The sequence below is a fragment of the Manis pentadactyla genome, chromosome 12 (assembly GCF_030020395.1).
Source record: "Manis pentadactyla isolate mManPen7 chromosome 12, mManPen7.hap1, whole genome shotgun sequence".
NCBI classification, from domain to species: domain Eukaryota; kingdom Metazoa; phylum Chordata; class Mammalia; order Pholidota; family Manidae; genus Manis; species Manis pentadactyla.
In genome coordinates this window covers 93,210,332-93,225,692 of record NC_080030.1, presented here as the reverse complement: position 1 = coordinate 93,225,692, position 15,361 = coordinate 93,210,332, and the positions used below count along the sequence as shown (strand labels likewise).

The following is a 15,361-nucleotide window of genomic DNA, read 5'->3' as shown; positions in this document are numbered from 1 at the left end:
ATGCCTTTTATTTCTTTGCGTTGTCTGATCGCCGTGGCTAGGACCTCCAGTACTGTGTTGAATAAAAGCGGGGTGAGTCGGCATCCGTGTCTTGTTCCCAATCTTAGAGAAAAAGCTTTCAGCTTCTCACTGTTCAGTGTGATGTTGGCTGTGGGTTTGTCATATATGGCCTTTATTATGTTGAAATACTTGCCCTCTATACCTATTTTGTTGAGAGTTTTTATCATGAATGGATGTTGAATTTTGTCGAATGCTTTTTCAGCATCTATGGAAATATCGTGTGGTTTTTGTCTGTCTTTTTGTTGATGTGGTGCCTTGTAGTTAATTCCTTAAAGTCACTTGACCCCTCTCTTATCCCTCAGGGCCCTGGCAGTCTCAGTAGAGCCATATTCTCCAAGTGCTGCTTTGACGTCTTAACCAGTAGCTGCAGAGTGCGCCCTTGGGATGTGAGTGGCCTCTGCATGCTGTCCTCCTTGCACGTCACCCTGGGAGAGTGGGTTGAGAGAGCCCAGCAGCTCCGGGACATCACCTCAGTGCTTTGGACCAACATGGCTGTCTCAGCAGTAGCAGAGTTCAGGTATTCCCTCCCCCTGTGTAAACTGTCAAACACTTGTCTTTTCTCTAGACGTGGAGTAGGCAACCTCAGTCATAACTTGACTCTGTAACTGGCTAGTTCTGAATGGGTGAAGGCAACAGTGTTCTCTGGCTGGATCAGCGGGTTTTCAGTGCATGATAGGTTACTATGAGCGCCTCTGATAATTTGAAGCAAATTGTGAGCAAGAGGATAGTGTTTAGAAAACCACATAAGATTAGGTGAGAACAGAAAATCACCTGTAAGGCTTCTGTTTCATTTTCTGAAGAGTGACAGTGTTACAAGAAAGAAATGATGTTTAATGGAGTGCAGAGCCCTTAAGTGCTTCCTTGTCTCCACAGACGCACAGATTCCCAGCTCCAGGGCCTGGTGCTCTGTCGGCACCTGGCAGGCCTGGCAGAGCTGCTCCCTGAATCCCGGAGGCAGGAGTACATGCAGAATTGCAAACGGCTGCTACTCCGGGACAGCCAGGCCTTCCAGCATGTGGGCCAGACTCTTGCGGACATGGCTGGGCAGGAGGTGCTACCCGAAGAGCTGCTCTGCCTCTTGCTTACCTCCCTGCGCCACTTGTTTGGGGAAAGGGAGGGTAAGCGGGACCTGCCTGAGCCAGCCCAGCGTGGGAGCCTCTGGGTGAGCCTTGGCTTGCTCCAGATTCAAACATGGCTTCCCCAGGCACGCTTCGACCCTGCAGTGAAGAGGGAATACAAGCTCAAGTACGCCAAGGAAGAGGTATGGAGGTGGGAGTGTGGAACATGGGCTCCATCCCCAAGTGGCTGCTTAGTGTATTACTGCTTATGCTGCTTCTTGGTGCTCAGAGCATCAAAGGAGTGACTGTGCACAAGCTGCCCTGTGACTGCCCAGGGTGTGTTCTAAAGACTCTTCTCCTTGCGAGTTGCTGAATAGGCTCAGGTACTGGGCAGGACCCCTTCCAAGGTCAGACACATTACCCTGGGCAGCAGCGGGCAGAGGGTGTGACAGTGGAACACCTGGGGGCATTGCCAGAGAAGTAGGGGCATCCCTCACCAGCTAGACTTCCTCTACCTAAGCTAAGGTTGGATATTTGCATTTGATAACTTCTCTAGTTAGGGTATAGTATTCCCTCAGGTTTTGCACTTTTGGTGTTCATTATATAAATTCAAGAATCAAGTAAATTCAGGTAATATGATATTCCTTGCTGTTTGAACTTTGAACTAAGGAACTGAGTACATAAAGAAACATACATACTAGTTCTATATTTTGGAAAAGGAAAATTGTGTGAGTTGGGCTGAACACTAAGCTGCTATAGCAGTCTCAGAAGTTCACCGATGTAAATAAGATCATTTCTTTCATCTAATGGTGCTGAGGTGAGTGATCCAGGTTAAGGAGCAAAACCCCTGCCCTTGGGTCATTCAGGAACCAGGTTCCTTCTACCCAGTTGCTCTTCCCTCCCCCGGGGTATTGCCTTCTGGGGCATGGTCAGAGCTGGGCACAGCCGAGCACTTTCTCGCATTTCTGTTAGTTACACCAGCTGCAGTGCGAGTGGAAGACCCGGAACCTCATGTCCCAGCTACAGACTGGAAGAGACCTGGAAGATGAAGTCTTTATCAGCTACTCTCATCCTCACATCAGGTAACACAGCTGAGTGATTGTGTTGGGGGCTGTTGATTATCCTCTTTAAAAAGACACTTTGAAGTTGACCATTGCAATGTAATTCAGTGTTAACAGAGGTAATGATACACATCTCTGAACTACATTGGCAATTAGATCCCAAAACTATGGTGATGGGAAAAATACATACTCTGTGAAAGTAGGAGGAGGATTCACATGGGGCCCAGAGGATTGAATCCAGAACTTAGACTCAGCGTGGAAGAAGTTGAGTGCGATGATGTGCACGTGTGGGTCTGTTGTCTTCGTAAGTACTGTATGTGTTGTCGGTTCTGAGTTCCAGTCCTGACCCTGCCTTTCAGCCTTAGACCTTGAGTAGACCACTTAACAAGCCTTTAAGCCTCAGTGCCCGTGTCTGTAAAAGGAGGTTGATAGTACCTATTTCAGTGAGTTGTGATGAGACTTCAATGTTATATGCATCTAAATTGCTTAACATCATGTGTGGTGTGTGGTGAATGCTTTCTCCATATTATCTGTTTTCATTATGATTATTAATATTATACTATTCCTCAGTAGCTGATATGTTTTCATTCTACTTTCCTAGATTTGCTGTGTTCTTCTGACTGGATTTGCATACTGTGTTAATTTGCTTTTAGGTTACTTCACCAAAGAATTGTTCAGCTGGAGAATTTAATCTGCAGTCTGTCAAAGAAGCAGGCCTTCAGACCCCAGGTGCCTGTATACGAATCGCTGGTGCAAGAGATCCACCATTATGTCACCAGCATTGCCAAGGCCCCTGCTGTTCAGGATCTGCTCACACGGCTCCTGCAGGCCCTCCACATGGACAGGCCTCGGTCTTCTCAGGTGGCCCAGAACCTTCTGAAAGAGGAGGCTTCATGGCAGCAGTCTCACCACCAGTTCAGGAAGCGGCTGGCTGAGGAGTATGCTCTATACCCAGACTCTGTTGCCCCATTACAGGCATCCATTTTGCAGTTGCAGCATGGCATGAGGCTGGTGGCGTCTGAGGTCCACGGCTCACTCCACAGCAGTGTGCTCTCTGCAGACAGGCTGGGTACCCTAGTGGCATCCCTGCTGGCTTTCCCGTCAGTGGGCCCGACCTTCCCTACTTACTATGCTCATGCAGACGCACTGTGTTCAGTGAAGTCAGAGGAGATTCTTCGAGGCCTTCGGAAGTTGCTCCTCAAGTGCTCAGGAGGAAAGGAGCTGGATGGCAAGGGCCAGAGTGCCTGTCCCACCCGAGAGCAGCTGCTGCTGAATGCACTCCTCTACCTGCGCTCCCATGTGCTGGCCAAGGGGGAGCTGGACCAGAGGGCCCTTCAGCTCTTCAGACACGTGTGCCAGGTAAGACTGTGTCTGGAGAGACAGCCCCGGCCCATCTTCCCGTGGGACCTGGAGCGCAAGCAGGGTGCCTGTGGACATTAGCAGTGCCCAGTGTAGGTAGAGACTGCGTGGTGAAGGAGGGGGGATCTGTCCCTACGTTTTTCTCTTGTAACTGTCAGGTTTGGGGCCTTTGTCCTCAAGATTTAGAAAATAAAAACTGATGTTAGACCTTTACCTGTGATACACATGCAAATATTTTCTCCAAGTTTATTGGTTGTCTTTTGACTTTGTTTATGGTGGTTTTTGCCATGTAATCGTGTCAACTTTTACTAATATTATGAAAATAACCAGATTTTTCCCTTACCAACAAAAGCAATTTTCTCACTTTGGATAATTAAAAGAATAAAGATGAGTGAAAATTACCTAGATTTTACCACTGAGAGCTATATAAACTCTGTTAACATATTGGTGTATCCCATTCTAGGCTTGCTCTCCATCACCTAGAATGTGGCTTCTTGGGTGTTAGCATTTATTTGTTTTTGAACCATGTACTTTTGTTTTCATGGGAAGTTAAGAAAGAGCAAGTCATGCCTTTGTTCATTTTAAGTGCCTTAGCAAAGGCAAATAAGTTTCCTTTTGAATGTGTGACTTTTTAGGAAATCATCAATGAGTGGGATGAACAGCAGCGCATAGCCCAGGAGAAGGCCGAGCGGGAGAGCAGCCTGTACAGATACAGTAGCAGGAACCCCAGGACAGCCTTGAGTGAGGAGGAGGAGGAAGAATGGGAGTTCAGAAAGCTGTTTCCGCTGCACGAAAAGGTCAGGGGGTCATGGCAGGGTTTGTTTCGGAATGAATTCCTGTGTACCACACACATTCCCTTTGAATGGTTTGTAAACTTTTTACAATATTGTAATGCATGTAAAAGGCTGCTTCATTTTCTTGATTGTTCGTACTCCATCTTTACCTCTCCTTTTAGTCTGATTAGAACTGGATTTTTATTTTTACACAGTCTATTGCTCTAATGTTGTTTACAGGACTTTGCAGATATTTTGGTAGAGCCAACACTAGAGGAGAAGCCAGCCCCAGACGGGCAAGAGGAGGAAGCAGCCCCAGACCCTGCTGTCCTCTCCCAGAGCTCAATGCAGGCCGTGATGTTGATTCACCAGCAGCTGTGCCTCAGCTTTGCTCGATCCCTCTGGTACCAACAGACTTCGCCGTCACACGAGCCAAAGCATTACCTCAGTCTGTTTCTGTCCTGTTATCAGACTGGGTCGGCTCTTGTGACACACTTCTACCCCTTGCTGGGTATGGCAATTCACTTGTTAATGTTCTTGGGAAATCAAATGAACAGATATGATTGCTACTCTGGAACAATTAAAACCATTACTTCCCTGTTGTTGCTAAATTCCTCATTGATGGGGTTTCCTTATCTGAAAAGACTTAAGCTAATAGAAGGTGATTTAAAATCTGTAATTAAGATGGATATTCATCATTTGAAAACTTTGGGGTGAAGAGATTAATAAGGATACAGACTTAGTTTAAGTTGTCTTATTACTCAGCATTATTCCCAGTTTGCCTCTAAATTGCTTCAGTGTTTTTCAAATGAAATCATGTATTCCCAAGAGCAATCTGGGAACTCTGCAATTAATCTCATAGAGTATGGTATGATGCATCTTCCTGTATGACCTCATGCATTACTCCATGCAAGTAGGAAAGAAGGTTTTAAGTTTGATTCTGTCTACCAAAACTAGCTACAAAAACCAGGAATTTGAATCCATCAAAACCAAACTGCATTCTCTTCATTATACCTAGGCACTGAGTTCCTCTGTATATCCCAGAAACTTTGGTGGCTGCTGTGGTATCAGGGTCACAGTCCTCTAGACCTGTGTTGCTTTGGGGGTAAATAACATCGAAGTACCTGTTTTGCTGTTAGTTCAGTAGTTCATTATTTCTGAGTGTGTTTCTGACATCTTTGTAACTTGGCAGATCAATTTACTGAGTTCATTGACTTCATTATGATATTGTTAACTTCACAGGAGTTGAGCTGGATGACCAACTGTTGGGCAGCCAACTTGTGGCCTGCACCCTCTCTCATAATACTCTTTTTGGGGAGGCAACCTCAGTCCTGACAGTGAAGCCTGATGGGCCCTATGACTTCTACCAGCACCCCAACGTTCCAGAAGCATGGCATTGTCAGCCTGTGCTCCAGGGCTTCTCAGAGGCTGTTGGTCAGCTGCTGCAGGATTGGCCGGAACACCCGGTGCTTGAGCAGGTGGGGCAGCCAGTGAGGAGGGGCAACTGAGGACGTGGTCCCTCACCGTCCCAGAAGGCGTTCGCTTGCACATTTGAATATACAAACAAAAAGGCTTACAGAACCCTCGTTCAGAGGGACGCTACTCACTGCAGGATGAACATACCAGTTTGTTTTGCTGTTGTATAAATGATGTTTGGGATTCCAGTAATTTTGGTCAGGGTTTTCTGTCCACATGTTTAAAATCCTGCTCTTTTGTTCTGTTTATTCAGACACATACAGTAGGAAAGGCCTGGCTTTTTCAAGATTGGCAGTTTTAACTCTGACCATGCTCTGTGATTTTTGTAATAACACTTGTAACGGAGTAGTAAATGAGATCATTGTCTTGCCAAACTCAACTATTTCTAGAGTAATGAAGCAGATAAGGTGTTTATCTCAGATCCACAACCCTGGAAGTTTCTTCCACAGCTTCCAAAGTTCAGAGCCCTAATAAGATGACTGGGGAAACACCAGAAGCTTGTGAAGGCCTTTGCATGAAACTTCAGCAGTCAGGCCTCTCTCCAGTACCCTGTGACTTTGGGTGATCGATTCTCTCACATAGCACCCAATTTTTTTTTTTTTTTGTCCCTGCAGCTGCTGGTTGTAATGGACAGAATTCGTAGTTTCCCACTTTCCAGTCCCATCTCAAAGTTCCTGAATGGCTTAGAGATCCTTCTGGCAAAGGCACAGGTAAGGTGATTCTCTAACTCATTTTAGTTTGTAGTCAAATGAAAAAAAGAGTATTTTGTGGCACCTTTATTGTTAGAGGATCAGAAAGGTATATAGAAGCCTGGGTTGGAGAAGGATAAATCTTCATTTTTCTGATATGGGTTAGATCGTTGCAAACAAATCCATTGCCTCTGTGGGCATGTGAGGGGCCTGCCTTACCTGCTCTCAAGGATGGGGCACAGCAGCCACCAGTACTGAGGGCTCACTGTGCCAGGACTTCCAAGTGGCCCCTTCAGACTGGGTGAGTGCCTGGGTACGTCGTTTCCCTGAATCCTCTCACAGCTTCTGGTGTTTCCCCAGTCATCATATTAGGGCTCTGAACTTTGGAACAAAGTCACATGGCTAACACCAGGCATTCAGACCCAGGTCTCCAAATCCTGAGCTGTGTGCTTGCCTATAACTTAGCTCTGCTGGAGTTCTGTCAAGGGACCACACAGACTTGAAGCTGGATACTCTGGATGTAAACTTACTACTGCTGTTGGTAAATTAGCATAAAAGTTGCATAAGGGCCCAATGATTTTCACTCAAGGGAAGTCCAGGATGTTCCCTGAGGGAGGAGATAAGGGATGGAATATGGCATAGTAAATTTTATCTTTGTTTCTTAAGGATTGGGAGGAGAATGCAAGTCGAGCTTTGTCTCTGCGGAAACATCTTAATTTGGTCAGTCAGATGATCATTCGTTGGCGTAAACTAGAACTGAAGTGAGTGATACATTTGCCACTCCCTTCCCCTCCTGAACATCCATTCCAGGGACATTCTTCTGTTGATAGGTTGTTTCTTTGGGGTTTATATAGTATGACAGACAATGTGCTTTTCAGTCATTAATCACAGAGTTAAAAGCAGGGCATTAAAATGACCTTGTTCCTGAAGCAGCAAACCAGGTGCTTCTCCATCTCCATTTGGGAGGAGGGAATAGCGAGCAGTAGCTTCTATTTCTGTGGTTTCAGAGATTCCAAATGGTTTTTCTGAATGCCTCCTTTGCCTCTTCTGTCATGCTCTAGCTGCTGGTCTATGAGTTTGGATAATACCATGAAACGCCACACTGAGAAATCTACAAAGCACTGGTTCTCTGTCTATCAGATGCTGGAGAAGCACGTTCAGGAACAAACAGAAGAGCAGGAAGGTAACATGTACCAGTAAACTCCCTTCGTGTTTAGAGGTTCCAGCCTAAACTTGGAGTCCTGCAGAAGGATGGGGTTCACCTGTTTGTGGGTCTCTTCCCTCCATTGTTTTCACAGAGGACACATCGTTTGACTTCATGGTATTCCTGAGAAGTCAGCCAAGAATGCTGTATAGTTCTCTTACTGAGAGAATGATAATGGAAGTCAGATAGGTTTAAGTGACTAGAAAGCTAGTCAGAAGATAAGATTTCTTTATTCTCTATATCCATGAGACAAATCAAAATGAAAGTTTCTGTGTTGGTAGGTAGTAATTAAAACGTGCTTACGTTGAAATTATTCCATTTAGTGCTTAAGCATCTCATAATTTAGATTCATAATTTGCTGTGTATATAACACATACCCTGAGTGCAGCTGTTGTTTTTAAGTCAACTTGAAATTTAGCTATGGTTCTTGGTTGAAAGCTTTGCTTTCATTGTGGTATCGACTTGCCATACCTCGTTGTAACCTATAGTAGACTGCATGCGTGTTATGAGTAGGGAGTAATGTTGCAGGCACACATGTGTTTTCCTCTTTGATCTCTAAAGATGACAAACAGATGACCCTGATGTTGCTGGTCAGCACCTTACAAGCATTTATTGAAGGGTCCTCACTGGGAGAATTCCATGTACGACTTCAGATGTTACTGGTTTTCCATTGTCATGTCTTGTTGATGCCTCAAGTTGAAGGAAAAGGTAAGGAGATACATACATACATACATATATATATATATATATATATATATATTTTTTTTTTTTCCCCCTACCTTTACTTTTACACTGCACTGTTTAAATGGGTTAGGCTTTTGAATTTTCCATGTGGACAGATAGCTCGTTGCATACCAGATTTTTAAACAAGACACTTTTAGCCCTCTTCACATTATAAATGAAGCCCTGACTAGTGAACTCTGGCAGATGTAAACTGCCAGATGCAGGTCTTGGGAACTGGTGTGTTGAGACAGCACATCTTTCAGTTCAGATGGTATATATGCCCTGCCAGGCTTCTGCTTGATCCAGGCCGTTGTTAGGTTCTGTGATATGGTGAGGGCACGGCCGTGTATCAAGTACATGCACATAAAACTCCTGCTGTCAGGTTACTCTGCCTGATCACAGCCATGTAGATAAAAGGCGGATGGATTGTATGTGAATGAGCAGCAGGCAAGGTGAGCCTTTAAGTGCCATCTTTTAAAACAGACTCAGTTTCTGCTGACTCTACAGTAAGATTCCAAGAAAGGGTTTGAAGTTGTGAATTTAGCAGAAAGTCTGAGTACATTGCCTTTAAGAACAGAAATGCAATAAAAAATTTCACTGCAAATCGAAATGAAAAGATAGTGTTGACAGCCTGCATCTCAAGGAACTGCTAAGCTTGGCCAGGCGGCCCAGTGGGCTGCTAAGTAATCCTATGAAATGTGCAGTCACCTCATGGTGTGAAGAGTAGCGAGCAAGGACCATCACTGAAACAGGAAGCCCACAGGTGGAGCCAGGGTCCATGCAGCCAAAGTGTGGTGATGTTGTTTCCTTTTCATTTCTTCCAGACTCACTTTGCAGCGTTCTGTGGAATTTGTACCATTATTACAAGCAGTTCTTTGACCAGGTCCAAGCCAAAATTGTGGAACTTCGTTCCCCCCTGGAAAAAGAACTTAAAGTAAGATAAACAGCTGTCATTATCACTCTTGGGAGAACAAGATCAGCACGTTTTTTTTTTATGAAGTTGTGTTCTTTTATTTTTCTAACAATGAGGCAGGGGACTCTGGGGGATGAAGGAGAGCAGAGCAACTGCCAAGTAGGATGGCAAGATTTACGTTTTGTGGCATTGGCCTCATTGCCAGCCTGGCCATGTGTGTGAGGGGTTAGTGTTGGCCCTGTCAAAGGCTCCTCAGGAGGATTGCCACAGACATGTCACTGCTCCCTTCCCTGGCCTTGCCTGGATCGATCTGCTTCAGAGGAGTGCCAGCTAGCATTGGTCCATGTGCCGTTGAGGTGATGTGGGGTAAGGGGGACCTTCTCCTTTTGATACTCTCAGTGAGTGTGGAACCAATCTGGTATAAGCCAGAGTACATATCAAGTGACCTGTTGGTTGTAGCCACAGTCTTTTTTTATTGCTTTGCAATAAATTCATGGTTCTTTTTTCAGACTTGTTTTACCTTGTTCACTGACATTCAGCCCTGTGTTTGGGGTGAAGTGGGCTCTGGTCTTTGGCAAATGATGATCTAGAAAGTGACAGAATGATACCAACTTGGTTAAGCCAGTCCTTGAACTTCATTTTTCTTACAGGAATTTGTTAAGATATCCAAATGGAATGATGTCAGCTTCTGGTCCATTAAACAGTCTGTGGAAAAAACACACAGGTGATTAATTCATCTTTAAAACAGGGAGGTGATCAAAGCTCAGAATGTTCGGTGGTAGTAGCAGTTCTACACTGTTACGGTGGCCTGATGGATGCCGCCTTGAACTTCCTCTAAAACACCGGATCGTTTCTTGGCCTTTGGGGCCCCCCTACCGCCCGAAGCAGAGTCCGCCCGCAGGAGCAGTTGGCTTTGCCCGAGACAAAGCAGCCTATGTGCTGTAAAAGGGGTGAGCCTTCTGCTCCCTCCCGGCTGTCTCACCTTGAGTAACTGATCCCACTATTCGTGGATTCAGTTTTTCCTTCTAGAAAAGGGAGGTGACAATACCTGCCATAGTCTTCCTTTAAAAAAAAAGAATAAGGTGATTATTAGTATCAAAGGAGCTCATTGCACACAAAAGGTACAAGTTATTAAGTTATGTGTGTATGCATTATGATGTCATTTTTACATTTCCTCACTTTCCATCCAATTTTTTCACCTCATCTCTGTCATTACCTGGGGCTAGGACCCTTTTTAAATTTATGAAGAAATTTGAAGCTGTCCTGAGTGAACCCTGCCGGTCATGCCTGATGGAGAGTGACAAGGAGGAACAACCTGACTTTTTGCTGCGGATGATAGATGCGGCTCCTAGTGAGGCATCCCCCATTCAGAGCCTGAACAGGGCACTGAGGGAGACTCTGTTAGGCCGGCCAGCAGCTGCGCAGGTACTAGCTCGTGGGTCATGCTTGCTTACTCCTGGGCCAGTCAGGTGTGATCTGTGCTTACTGTGTCCTTAGAAGTAGGCAAGGAAATGCCTCTGTATGTCTGCCTGATCCTGCTGCAGAATAAGGCAAAAAGCATTGATCCTAGTGCTAAAAGTTTCATGTTAGCTTAACACTTCCTCTCACTGTAATAGAAGATTTGAAGCATCAGTTTGGGGACATGCCATTGGAGCTGCCTTTGGGCTAGCCCATGCTCAGGCTGCTGCTCGGGGAGTGGGTGTGTGCAGCGACCTGCTGGTTTGCCATGGTTGCTGACGGCCATGTTACAGATACTCTCATCAGGGCCCATTTCAAGCACCAGAAGTTAAGAGCTGACCTTCAAAATTCCTGAAAATTTAATGGTCAGAAAGAGCTTGGGTGAGCAGGTCTAATGATGGGTGTTCCTGCTTCCCGTCCTTGGGCATAGGGAGCTCTGGGATTGGGCGTCAGGGCTCGAGAGGGTTCACTTTTGCCTTCTTCCTGTACTTACCATGCTGGATCCGTGGCATGAGTAATGGCGGGTTTCAAGTTACCTTTAGTATTCTAACAGTACAGAAAGCATAATAGAAGTTGAGATAATAGCCATGGTATGGTTCTGCAGATAGGATATGACTGCCGAGTTTGTTTTCTTTTGACTGTATTCATCAATTCAGTTCTTCTGTCACACTGGTCAGAAATTTTGATTTGCTGTTGATGACAGCATAGGAAATTCAGGGAAGAAAAATAATAGAACTATGCCCCTGATGGATGGAAAGCCTTTGCTTTAATCTAATATCTGGGTTCCTGATACGTGAACTGGTCAGAAAGTGGACAATGGGAAGTGATGATAGTAGAAGAAAGATCAGTGCAGTCTTGTTTGTGTGTGTAAGAAACATAGTGCTGCCCAGTACCTGAAGGCAGCAAGTGGGTTATTTATCCTGCTGGGCCCAGAGATCGGAGCTGGAGTCTTCTTGTGACTAGTCCAGAAAGCATCGCCGGGGAGGGGGCAGGGGCCCTTCCACAGTTTCTCATATGGAGCAGCCGTACACGTTACTAATGTCCATAGTATATGCCTCTTTAATTTGGTGATGCTTCATTTGTTCGTGTGAGACTTCAGAGGTGGTGGGAAGAGAATGTAATGTTTGCTGAGCTAGGTGTGTCTGGAGGGGTGCAACACTTAAATTTAGCACCCATGCATGTCAGTGATACTGCTGCTGCTCTTGGCAGTGAGACTAACCTGTGTTCTGTGTCACAGGCCATGATTCCAGAACAGAGTCAGGGGGCTCCTTTCCCCGTGGAAGGGGAGCTTCTACATCGCATGCCAAAGCTCGTGAAACGAATGAGGAGGGTGTGCCTGGCACTCATGAAGGAAAGCCGCCTGCCTCACCTGGTGGAGGGCCTCGATCAGTTCACCGGTAGGCGCCGGCAGCTGGGGCAGGGGCAGGGTTTGTGCTCTTTCTTCCCCAGTGGCCCCGGAGCGCTGGGAATTCGTCACCTATGTCCTTTGTCCTTTGACATCCTAAATAGCGTTGAGCAGTAAATTAAATAAACAAGTGGGCTAAAAATCAGCATATCCTAGACACTGGAGCCACCCAAGACCACAGAAACTGTCATAATATTCATCCTGTCCTCCTGTCATGTAAACTAGTGCTGTGTTAGGCCATTTGCTACAGGATCTTTATCTATGTCAGCTCTTGTTGGCTGGGAACAGGAGTAAAGGGGCACAGAGGTGGATTTCCCAGTCTCTGAGCTGTCCCCAACCCTCAAAATGTTGTCTCTCTTGAGTTAAAGGAAAAGGAGGGCTATCCACAGTCCTCTTCTTGCCTTGTTCATTTCAGAGAGGTGGGTCAGCTTCATTTCCCCGGCTGTCCTCGCTCAGGGAAGGTGGGAGTGAGGATTTGCTCTGCTGTAGAATAGCAATGAGTGGAGGAGGGAATCCAGACTTCATATATTGCCTGGGCTCTTGGCTGCCTTTCCACCCCTCTACCTGACACCCCCACTCCAGTAAGAGTGGTGTCAGAGTGAGGCTGGTCCTTCTGCAGTAAGGCTACAGTCTGATCTCAGGAAACTCTATTTTTAAAACTTGCCAGACTCATGGCCTGATATCTGTTCAGTATAACCTGCCTACTTGAACCTGATGATGAGAGTGAATGGAATACAGTTCCCACGCACATCTTCTGGAAAGGGCACATGTTCTGTATGATGCCAAGTATTCTCTCCTCTGACTCGCCTACAGTGTCAGTGTAATGTGTGCAGTGTGCATGTCCTCATCCAAAAGACTAGACTGCCTTTATTAACTAATATATAAACGAGGGCTGCCTTAGCAGAGTAGCATATATTGGGTGGCTTAAACAACTGAATTAATTCTCTCACAGTTCTGGAGGCTGAAAGTCCAAGATTTAAGTGTCAACAGGTTTGGGTTTCTGACTCCTCTTTTTTTGGCTTGTTAGATGGCTGTTTTCTCTCTGTTTTCACATGCTGAAAATCTGTGCGTATCTGTGTCCCAGTCTCCTCCTCTTTTATGGACACCAAATTAGGTAGGGCCCATGTGGCCTCATTTGACCTAAATTACCTCTTTAAAGTCCCTGTTTCCAAATAAAGTCACATTCTGAGGTACTGGAGATAGGGCTTAACCTTGCATTTCAAGGGACACAGTCTACCCTTAACACTGCCTGTGTCAGGCTGGCAGCATCCTTGTACTGCAGTGCCCATGAGTATTCAGGAAGGCAGCAGGGTGCTGGAGAAAGAACTTGGGCTTTGGAGTCTCTTAGGCCAAGATGCAGGTCCTGTCTTGAAGTCAACTCTCAAGCTGAAAGGCCTTTAGAAACAGACTACAAGCAGGTGTGGCTTGTTTAAGTGAGCAGCTACAAATAAGTGCTTCCTAGTTGTATGGATTAAAAGAACATCTGTAAGGTACCAGATACAGGGTAGGAGCTCAGTTTGTACAGTATTTATCAGAAATTTGCCCCAGATAATTAAAATTCCTAGTATAAATTACCTCACATAGGTGGTGCTCATTAAGTGCTTTGCTTGATTGATTATAAACCGTTAAATAAAAAAAGAATACTTGGGTAGTTTGCTGTCAAGAGATATGAAATCTCATGTGTTTTTCTATTGCCGTGCATCTTGATCACTCCACTTGAGAATTTACCAAATGCTTGGATGATGCCACTTGTCTGGGATGTAAAAGATGAGTGACGCTTGTTCCCCAAAATGTCATTGCTCTGGGGTAACCTCAATACATTTATAAGCCTGTGGGATTTCTGTATTTCCCTATTGTTTTCCCCTCAGGTGAAGTAATTTCCTCTGTGACTGAGCTGCAGAGCTTAACGGTAGGGCCCTCTGCAGAAAAGGAGAAGCAGCGCTCAGAAGCCAAGCACATTCTCATGCAGAAGCAGCGAGCTCTAGCAGATCTCTTTAAACACCTTGCAAAAACTGGTAAGGTTTTTGTGTAAGACCCAATCATCAGCAGCTTAGGGAGAAAAACAACAAGGGTAATTTTGGGGGAAATTGGTAGAGATAGTTAAGATGGTGGGAAACAGAAGGTGGCAGGTTAGGTTTTAAAATGCCACTCTTCAGAGTTCTAGATACACATATGAAAATCCTAGGATAAACCATTTGTGGTTCATAAATATTTTCATAGGTTTGTAATGAGGTTTCCTGGAAATCTTGCTTTTTATTTTCATCACCATGTATTGTACAGCACCCACCCTTCCAGCATAGCTTAGAGAGCAACATTTTCCCAACTTCAATGAGTGTATGAAACAGTTGGGGAACCTTGTTCAGTGCAGTAGATTATATGCCAGGAGGTGTGGGGCAGGGCCTGAGAGTCGACTATCAAGCGCCTGAGTAGCAGTGGCCTTGCCTGGGGCAGGGCGGGAGGGTCAAGGCACATACATCCTGTCCTGAGTTTCTACCTAAACACATGCTGTTTACTTCCTAGGTTTGTCATACCGCAAAGGTCTTGCCTGGGCCCGTTCAAAAAACCCTCAAGAAATGCTTCATCTTCACCCATTAGATCTCTGGAGTGCATTGTCTATAGTCAGCAGCACTCAGGAGGCTGATTCTAGGTTCGTTTTTTTAATTATAAATAGAGCAAGTCATTTAGGCCTCTATGTCCTCCATTTGACAAAATAGGGATAGCAGTACCTTTGCCCTAGCCTTGCTATAAAGCTGACAGTTAGTAAAGGGCCTGCCTTGGTATCTGGCATGTGGTGAGCATTCAGTAAATGTTAATTTCCCTTTTTCTTTTTCCTTTTTCTTTCCTCCTTGTATTCACCTCCTCTATTGGTTTTTGGGTCCTTGGATTCGAATGTACAGGTGAAAATCTGAGATAATTTCTAGCTGTTAAACACACACACACACACACACACACACACACACGTTAGAAGTTCTAATATATTCCTGTATTTGAGAGCCTATAAACTTCTGAGACAGTTACCTCTATGTCAATAACTACAGAAGTTGGAATGATAGTCATGAGCTGGGTATGGCTTACATTTATATTTTATTTGCTCAGTGGCTCTCTCCATGCTTTAAATTTGAATGCAATACAACATTGTAAAAAAGTAGAAATTTTACATGAACATTCTGAATTTTCAGGTT

At 45.1% G+C, this 15,361-nt stretch overlaps 1 protein-coding gene across 3 annotated transcripts in view; it reads left to right on the top strand.

Moving 5' to 3' along the window:
- The window catches only part of MDN1 (midasin AAA ATPase 1), a 180,192-nt gene that overhangs the window by 129,395 nt on the left and 35,436 nt on the right, over positions 1-15,361 (top strand). For all 3 annotated transcript variants that reach the window (XM_036882440.2, XM_036882434.2, XM_036882449.2), the window contains exons 60-76: positions 363-577; positions 934-1,321; positions 2,091-2,200; positions 2,833-3,538; positions 4,174-4,335; positions 4,552-4,822; positions 5,554-5,789; positions 6,402-6,497; positions 7,143-7,237; positions 7,538-7,659; positions 8,242-8,388; positions 9,228-9,337; positions 9,967-10,040; positions 10,543-10,741; positions 12,012-12,171; positions 14,048-14,194; positions 14,700-14,826. In XM_036882440.2, coding sequence (XP_036738335.2) covers positions 363-577; positions 934-1,321; positions 2,091-2,200; positions 2,833-3,538; positions 4,174-4,335; positions 4,552-4,822; positions 5,554-5,789; positions 6,402-6,497; positions 7,143-7,237; positions 7,538-7,659; positions 8,242-8,388; positions 9,228-9,337; positions 9,967-10,040; positions 10,543-10,741; positions 12,012-12,171; positions 14,048-14,194; positions 14,700-14,826 — 3,365 coding nt within the window. The remainder of the gene's footprint in view (positions 1-362; positions 578-933; positions 1,322-2,090; positions 2,201-2,832; positions 3,539-4,173; positions 4,336-4,551; positions 4,823-5,553; positions 5,790-6,401; positions 6,498-7,142; positions 7,238-7,537; positions 7,660-8,241; positions 8,389-9,227; positions 9,338-9,966; positions 10,041-10,542; positions 10,742-12,011; positions 12,172-14,047; positions 14,195-14,699; positions 14,827-15,361) is intronic.